General features: G+C 46.0%; 1 protein-coding gene across 1 annotated transcript; it reads left to right on the forward strand.

Moving 5' to 3' along the window:
- The first annotated feature begins 327 nt into the window (after positions 1 to 327).
- On the forward strand, positions 328 to 6,386 carry LOC128598608 (GTPase IMAP family member 6-like). The gene is made up of 3 exons (XM_053609197.1): positions 328 to 589; positions 2,600 to 2,729; positions 4,154 to 6,386. The coding sequence occupies exons 1-3, from the start codon at positions 416 to 418 to the stop codon at positions 4,795 to 4,797; spliced, it is 948 nt and encodes a 315-aa protein (XP_053465172.1). The 5' UTR covers positions 328 to 415; the 3' UTR covers positions 4,798 to 6,386.
- The last annotated feature ends 2,594 nt before the right edge of the window (positions 6,387 to 8,980 follow it).

Genomic DNA, 8,980 nt, shown 5'->3' on the forward strand with positions numbered 1-8,980 from the left:
AATGTTTAAAGGAATGAGAGGTTAGTGGAAGAAAGCAGACAATGAATGTATGTCCCAATACTGAAAGAGAGGATTCTCTGGGAAGTGGGCAAGGTTCAGAAAAAAAGAGAAATCAATTAAAAAATCACTTTTTCTGACACAAACTTTTCTGTGGAATCTGATGCTATTTAAACCTCTGAGATCTAATAATCCTGGTTCAGGATAAAGAGAATCCCACTGCTATTGTTCCTGTTGTTTCTATTTCTGAGGCTGCAAAGTACAAACAATGTGACTTTCTGACTCACCCCGCCTGGCCACTTCCTGTTCCTCCTCCCTCTCAGAGGACGCTGCTCTTTCAAGAGCAGTCCTCTAGCTGAGCTCTCTAGCTCCAGGATAATTTGCTAAAAAATGTAAGCAAACATTGTCCTTGTCCTCCATGTTTTCATACACCTTGGCTTTGGAAACTCTCCTCTGCCTCCTACATTCACTCCCACAAGGAGCTTACTTTGTGTTGGACCCAAAGAGAGAGAACCAGCCTAAAGGGAGAGACAGTGTGTGGCTCAGGAGACAGGAAACGTGGCCCTTCCTTCTGCTGTGGGTTGGCCCAATGGTAAGTCTGAATGTGTGTCTTTACATGTATGTATGCATGTTCTATATTTATGTTTGTGGGAATGGTGTGTGTGCTGCATAGGTATATCTGATTGTGATTACATTTATGGGTGCATGATGTGTATGTGTGTTTGTAGGAGTGGTATGTGCTTTGTGTGTGTATACCTGTGTGTTTACATGTAGGTATGTATGTATGTGGGAGTGGTGTGTTTATGGCATATGTGTGTGTTTGTGTGTGTGTGAGAGAGAGAGAGAGAGATTTGACAAAAAGAGTTGTGACCAACAAGTCAGGAAAACTTTGTGCTCTGCAGCAAACTCACTGCTTAATATTTGGCAAGACACTTCTGTGAATTTTGCTTTCTTCCTGAACAACATGACAAAGTTGGTTGTCCATCTTCTGAGGTGGGGACAAAAAATACAAAGTGTGACCAATATGTGAGGTGCTGTTCAGGGTGGGGATCTAGGCAGTAAGGCACCTCGGGTGCAGACCAGTTGTCTGAGCCATGGAGGACATGGTGCAGAGTCCCTGAACTTTGATCCCAGGTACCTCTCGCCCCCAGCCTTTTGTTGAGCCACCCTTCTCTCTAATATATGGAATGAGATTATGTTGGTGAAGAGCTGTCTCGGTTTCCACCAGGGATATAAGAAAGACAGGGACAAAGAGATGGAAAGGGCACAGTTTGCAGGGTACTAGTTCACAGATTTAGGAGGCACTGACCTCTCCTAGAAAGGTGAAACACTATTTCTTTCCAAAACATGGATGTCCAGGTCTGAGAGAAGTTGTCTATCAGTCCTTCTTCTTTTCACTTCCTGGAAAGTCACCAGACCTTCCTGGACTGCCTCCATCCACAGCCTGTCGCTTTAGAGCTGATCTGTACTGCAGAAAGACACCAAACATAAAGCAGTACACAAACTGGCTCCCCACCAGCTAGCTCCAGGGACTTGGACAGGATCGGAGTGTCTGCCAGTGGACAGAGAACACCCAACTGTGCTGTGGCAATGAGAAAACTGTCTGTTGAGCTACCCCCAGAGTTAGGCTCTCTCACACACCAGAGCCTTCACCTAAATCTGTTTTATCTGGCTTTGAATGTTCTACTTGTTCTGTAAAACAGTCAGGGTCATGAACTGTGCCTGTGGCTCAAAGGAGTAGGGCACTGGCCCCATATGCCAGAGGTGGGGCGTTCAAGCCCAGCCACGGCCAAAAACTGCAAAAAAAAAAATAGTCAGGGTCATGCAGTTTCCTCTCCAGTCCCAGAGAATAATGCAACACTATAGGCTCTTGATTAGAGAACTGTGTTAGTCCATGACACAAGGATACATTGCTCTTTCACTATTTGGGAATGATGGGACCCTAACTGGCACAAAGGACTACAACTTGCTCCAAAAACAAGTTATAAAATGTGTCCAAATCTTATAGGGGAACAGACCTTCAGAAGCATTTGGTTCAGGGCCAATATTCTCAGTGATAGGAGGTTGAGGCCCAGGCAGAGCTAACTATAGCTACGTCTCCACTGAGCACTGAGGGGGCTCTGGCTTCCTTTTTTCATGTTCTACCCTGCACCATAAAGGTCCTAATGGCTGTCATCTTCCTCACAACTAGCCACCCAGCTCAGTCCCTTGCAGTCCTCACTGCCAAGCCTTCACCTAAGGCCCACAAAGCTAGCCCTTCCTGCCCATTCTTGCCCTCCAAGCCCATGCCTCTCCTCCTACTCCTTTTCCCCCCAACAACTCTAGACCCTCTATCCATCCAAATTCCATCCATTCCTCAGGTTCTAGGCCACTCACATCTTTCTTGATAAAGACCACAACAGGGTGTTGGGGAGGGCAGGAGTGGGGTCCCTAAAGTTAGACAAAGAATGTCTCAGACCCCTCCTTTCTTCTCTTCCCTCACTTCCCACCCTACCCCCACATTAATGCCAAAAACTTCCTTCCGGCAAGAGAAAGACAAACAGTAGATGCATATTGAAAACTCAGATGGAAAATAAGTAAAACATATTCTTGTTTTCTCTAGATGGAGGAAGAAGAAGAATATGAACTAATTTCCCTGAACAATCCTCTAGGAGAACTGTCCCAGGATCCTACAGAACTGTCAGGCAGTAAGACTGCTTCCTTTGCAGAAGGAACACATGAGACAGGTGCAGGTGAGGATTCTTAGATGTGCAAGTGGGACAGAGGTCTACCATATTCTGTTCTTTGAAAGGCAGCAGATGTTCCCCAGTCACAGAGATTGTCCCACCTCAGCCACCACGGGAGGGCCCATTTTTCCTCACCTGCCAAAATTGAGGAAAAAGACCCCCTGATAGGTATAGCAGTTAAAAGAAGTAAGAAGTAGCACTGTTTACCAAATCTCCAAGCCAGTCCCAAAGAAAAGGGTGTCCACATTCTGGGCTTTCCTCCTCAGAAAAGCAACTGGCCTCAGACCAAGGCTTGGGTGCCAACAGATCCTGCATGAGGGTTTGACTGACTCAAGTGAGAGCCGTCAGGGGCATAAGGCTTGAAAGTACCATCATGAGGACAAGCAGAACGTTGCCTCTGCTGTTGCCTCAAAACTGGGTTTAGCCTTCCCACTGGTGTCCCTCCTCCCAAGAGGGGAAGGGTCAGGTATCTAAGCTGGAAAGGCAGAATTTAGGAATGCTGGAAGCCTATCTATTTTCTTGCCAGAAGAAATAAGTTGTGATTCATTATGTATTTTAACATAAATGATTTTTCACTTTATGAACTTAAATGGTCTGAGCCATTTGTTAAAAGTCATTATCAACCTACCACCTAGGAAATGATCCATATGTGTGCTAACACCTGTTTTACCTTTTCTTACAGCAATCAAGGTTAGATATTACTTTAAAAATCCCAGAGCTCAAGTGATGTATTTATTTGGCTTTAGTTAAAGTTAGTGATATGTGCTGGCTCCAGGCTGCTCAGATAGGAGTTACTGTCTTCTTCCTTCCTTGCCTGGGCTAGATGTACAGGGATGACCCTTGTAACTCACTCAAATTTCCTTCCAGTCCTCTGGGGGAAGCTGGAGGGAGCCAGTCTCATTCTCAGGACTGGGCTGTGGGCCAGACAGCCCAGGGCACCAACACTTGTGTTGCTAAAGAAATTCAGGAGAAGATGCCAGGCTGCCTTCAGGAGGCATAGCACTTTGTCGTCTGGAAGACATCAACATAGTCTACGGGGACCAGACTTGGACATCAACTATTATTTGCCATTTCTTTATGTGCTCTGGGTCTTGGGACCTGCAAGCTCATGAGAAGGGATTCCCCCTCCTGCTTTCTGCTCCAGACACATCTAAAAATCTTGGTATTAGGTTTCTCAGCATTTGGCTGGCATCTCCATGTCTCCACCCTGGCTGATGGTGGGTAAGAAATTTCAGACCCGCCTTCAAGGATGTAGGCTGAGGACTGAGCTCAGGGCAGGTTTCAGGGCCGACATTGGTCCTCGTGTCCCTACCCCACCCAGGACAACCTGCCTCTGAGCTACTGGAATGCTCCCAGAGGCTCCCCATGAGGATACATGGAGTGCACAGGTGCTAACCCCAGTTCCCTCTGCTTTCTTTTCATGCTGCTAGGTAGAAGAGAGAAAGACCAGACGCCAAGGAGACTGCGGCTCCTGCTGGTGGGGAAAACCGGAAGTGGGAAAAGCGCCACCGGAAACAGCATCCTGGGCAGGAAAGCGTTTGAGGCTAAGCTGAGCGCCAGGCGGGTGACCCAGGTGGTCCAGAGCGGGAGCCGCCAGTGGGCCGGGACGGAGCTTGAGGTAATTGACACACCGGACATCCTGTCCCAGCCGGTGCAGCTGGGGGCAGTATGCCAGGCCCTGGCGGCGTCCGCCCCTGGGCCGCACGCTGTGCTGCTGGTGATGCAGCTGGGCCGCTTCTCTGATGAGGACCTGCGGGCCGTGCAGCTCCTGCAGGAGGTCTTCGGGGAGGGCGTCCTGGTTCACACCGTTCTGGTGTTCACCCACGTGGAAGACCTGGACGGGGACTCCCTGGGGAAGTACCTGCGGGAGACAGACAACGAGGGCCTGGCCTGGCTGGACGCCGTGTGCTCGCGGCGCCACTGCGGCTTCAGCAACCGGGCAGCGGTCTCCGAGCAGGAGGCCCAGCTGCGGGAGCTCATGGCTGAGGTCGAGGCGATCCTGTGGGAAAACGAGGGCTGCTGCTACAGCAACCGGGCTTCCCCGTACTTCCAGCAAAGCCCTCTGCTTCTTTGAGATGCCCAGCAAGACCTTCTGCTCCAAGAAGCAGCAGCAGCAGCAGCTACAGAGGGGCACCTGTAGCTCCATGGTAGGCGCGCTGGACCTGTGCGCTAAGGGTTGCAGTTTTGAACTCACAGGTTCCAGATCAGTCTGAGCCAGAGCAAGACCCCATCTCTAAAAATAGCCAGAGGAACCAGATGGTTTCACATCAGAATTTTACCAAACCTTTAAAGAGGAGCTAGTACCCATATTACTTAACCTTTTCCAAAACATAAAAAGAAGGAATACTTCCCAACACATTCTATGAAGCAAACATCACCTTGACTCCCAAACCAGGAAAAGACCCAACAAGAAATTACAGAAGTAAGTAAAGCAGTTACTGTATGTAGACATGTACACAGCTATGATTTAACAATGAAAATAAATAAATTTTTAAAAAAAGTAAGTAAAGCAATAGACTGCCCTCAGAATGGGAGAGGATAGTTGCAGGTTACGTTTCCAACAAAGGTCTGATAATCAGAATCCACAGGGAACTCAAACTTATTAATAAGAAAAGAACAAGTGATCCCATTTCCCTATAGGCAAGAGATCTGAACAGAAGCTTCTCCCAAGAAGACAGGCACATGGTATGCAGACACATGAAAAAACGCTCGTCTTCTTTAATCATCAGAGAAATGCAAATCAAAACCGCTTTGAGATACCACCTAACTCCAATAAGAGTAGCCCACATAACAAAATCCCAAAACTACAGATGTTGGCATGGATGTGGAGAAAAAGGAACACTTCTGCACTGCTGGTGGGAATGCAAACTAATATGTTTCTTTTGGAAAGAAGTTTGGAGAACACTCGGGGATCTAAAAATTGACCTGCCGTTGGATCCTGCAATTCCTCTACTAGGAGTGTATCCAAAAGACCAAAAATTACTTTACAAAAAGATATTTGCACCAGATTATTCATTGCAGCTCAATTTGTAATAGTCAAGTCATGGAAGAAGCCCAAGTGCCCATCAACCCATGAATGGATTAATAAATTGTGTATATGTATACTGTGGAATACTATGCAGCCTTTAAAAAGATGAAGCCTTTACCTCTTTTATGTTTACATGAAGGGATCTGGAACATATTCTCCTGAGGAAAACGTCTCAAGAATGGAGGAAAAAGTATCCAATGTACTCAGTACTTCTATGAAACCTACTTATATTTACTCACACTTTCTTATGAAAGATAGAACACAACTATAGCCCAGGATGAAGGAGAGAAATGGAGTGGGAAGGTATTGGATGGGGGAGGTTTGACAGAGGGAGGGTAAAAGGTGGGATCACACCGATGGAGCATATGACAAGGGTACAAGTCAAATCTGTCAAGTGTAGAACATAGATGTTTTGGCACAATAATCAAGTAAACAAGGTGAAAGCTATGTTGATTGGTTTGATCTAACCACGTCAGATTGTATAAAAAAATCAGCACATTGTACCCCACATATGCATGAATGTATTCATGATCTATGTGTATTTGACTTAATAATAAAAAAATTGTTAATCACCAAAAAAAGGTAAAAAAGTAAAAGAAAAATAATACAAAAAAATAAATATATTAAAAAAAAAATGGCCAGGCATTGTTGTGGGTGCCTGTAATCCCAGCTACTTGAGGCTGAGACAAGAGGATTGCTTGAGCCCAAGAGTTTGAGGTTGCTGTGAGCTATGACACCATAGCAAGTGCCCTACAGAGGGTGACAAAATGATTCTCTGTCTTCAAAAAGAAGAAACACAGCAAAGACAGACCACCAAGGGGAAAGGCTCAGAGGAAGTGGTCTGCCAGGAGGAGTCAGAAGATTCGCCAGCACCTGACCCTTTGAGCCCATGAAGTACTTGAGCCAGGAATTCCCTCAGCCCCTGCACCCCTATGTCCAGCCCCTGTTGCTCCCTCTATTCTATGAAGCACTGCCCAGTCCCCAGATCAAAGTGGCTGGTGTGGCGAGAGGGGAAGGGGATGGAGAACCAGGTCCAGAGCACCCAGCTCACATGCCAGGTCTATCAGTCCTCCTTCCTCTTCTGTGGTCCAGCAGCACACTGTCTGCATATGGGACTTTCCATCTTATGGTATAGCATTTCTTGAGGGTACTTGTCTGTACCCTCGTGGAAGCTTCTTAAGCACAGGTTTTCTTCCTGGTGACTCCCACAGCCTCCTGGCCAAGGTTGACCCAGCAACTAAGTCCATGTTTAACAGGATGATTTAACAGCTCTCATTCTTTCCTGTGAAGGGGGCAGACACAATGATTGTTAAGGCCACTACTGTGTCCAGTGGGTAGTGCATGGCCATAGCAGTGGCTCTGAGAAGTGGGTTGGGAGTGATCCTGTATTGGGGAGGAGAGGGAGCAGGTACAGGGAGGAGCATAAGGAGCAGCTCTTTTATTCACTCTTGAGCAGTCACCAGAAGGCCCCTTGGGAGCTTCTTAATGGGAAAGATGAGGGAGGTCAGGGGCAAGGCCCTTGTCAAGAAGGTGGACTCTAGCCCTAGCTATAGGATGTGGAGGCCACTAGAGGTGTCAGGTAGACTTAGACTGAGGATGATGTACATCTGGCACTTCCTCCTTCTCCCTCAGCTGCAGGGCCCTCTCTGATGTCTGCCTTTTGGCAAAGGCTGCTCTTGACCTGCCTTATCTCACCTGCAGCCCCACCCTCACCCTTGGCAGTGGGAGTGAATACTGAATGTACCGGTGGGGTCCCTGGCAAGTGTTTGTGGAAGCTGAATGGAAGGAGGCAGGGTAGTAAGGCAACCTGCAAAGGAAGCCGTTGAAACTTAAACACCTTGTAGGGCAGCCTACCTGGTTTATGGGAGAAATCTACTGCCCATTGGTATCTTCCTGTAAGGCTATTCCCACACATAGGGCTTATAAGAAGCAATACTGGACAGGACAGGAAGGGAGCAGAATGTTGGCCTGGCTCTGGCTCTAATAGGAAGCTGTCTGCCTGAGAATTTTTTCAGACCACAGATGCACCTCAGCTACTTTGAGACTCAAGACATGCCTGGCAAGTTTGACCAATGGGTGAGAGGATGATAGAAGGAAATGGGGGAAATGCCCCCAAATGCATTTTCCTCTTTCCTTTTCCTCAGATTATAGGACAGAGGGTCTCTATCTAGATACCTCTTCCTGGGAGAGATGGAAAGTGGAGGTGGTGGTGACCATGCTTAGGAATGGTCACAAATCAAGAAGACACAGCCTCAGGTATACTGTCCCAACATCCTGAAACCCCCCACACACTCTGAAGCCATCACCCATCTTCTCCAGAAACAGCAGACTGAGTATTTCTTTTTACTGAAAGTTTCATAAAAGTGTCTCCAAGGAGAACAGATTTATTTTGGTGTATGCTAAGATGAACTTTTTGTGCCACAACCATTTATTAAGTGGTCAGTTCCCCCACTTAACTGAAAATGCAACATTTGCCATATATTCAATTCTCATACTCTATAAGATTTACATCAGAAATTTCATTTCTCCTCATGTTTTCTACTTATCTACTCCCATGTGAATAAAACATCAGATTACAGTGGCTTTGATTATAATGTGGTGAGCAAATTCGTGAACTTAGTTGTAAGAACTCACAGATATTTTTCAAAACAAAACATGCAAACAGCCAACTTGCATTGGAAAAGATGTTCAAAATCACTAATCATCAGGGAAATGCAAATTAAAACCACAGTAAGATACCATCTTACACTAGCAGGATTATTATTAGAAAGGCCAAAAATAACAGATGTTGGGGAAGACACAGAGAAAAAGGAACAATTAATACACTGCTGGTGGGAATATATATTAGTACATCTCTATGGAAAACACTATGAGAATTTCTCAAAGAACTAAAACTACCATTTGACCCAGCAATCCTATGACAGGGTATCTAGCCAAAGGAAAAGAAATCATTACATCCCAAAGATAGCTACACTATTATGTTTATCATAACAGTATTCACAATAGCAAAGATATGGCATCTACCTAAGCATCCACCAACAGATTACTGCATAAAGACAATGTGGTATACACACAAAATACAGTACTATTCAGCCATAAAAAATAATAAATCCATGTCTTCTGCACCAACAAGGATGGCATATACAAGGACAGGATGGCTACCCTAAAAATGGGAACAAGACAATGGAATCAATCATGCAACAGTAAGGATATTACCATTCCAGAACAA

This window comes from Nycticebus coucang, chromosome 11, assembly GCF_027406575.1.
Source record: "Nycticebus coucang isolate mNycCou1 chromosome 11, mNycCou1.pri, whole genome shotgun sequence".
Lineage (NCBI taxonomy): Eukaryota > Metazoa > Chordata > Mammalia > Primates > Lorisidae > Nycticebus > Nycticebus coucang.

Bases quoted from the DNA above. Each gene is read 5' to 3' on its own strand.
- LOC128598608 (XM_053609197.1), top strand. From the start codon at position 416: ATGTTTTCATACACCTTGGCTTTGGAAACTCTCCTCTGCCTCCTACAT. The intron at 590-2,599 runs GTAAGTCTGAAT...TGTTTTCTCTAG, and splicing joins TGCTGTGGGTTGGCCCAATG to ATGGAGGAAGAAGAAGAATA. The intron at 2,730-4,153 runs GTGAGGATTCTT...TCATGCTGCTAG, and splicing joins AACACATGAGACAGGTGCAG to GTAGAAGAGAGAAAGACCAG.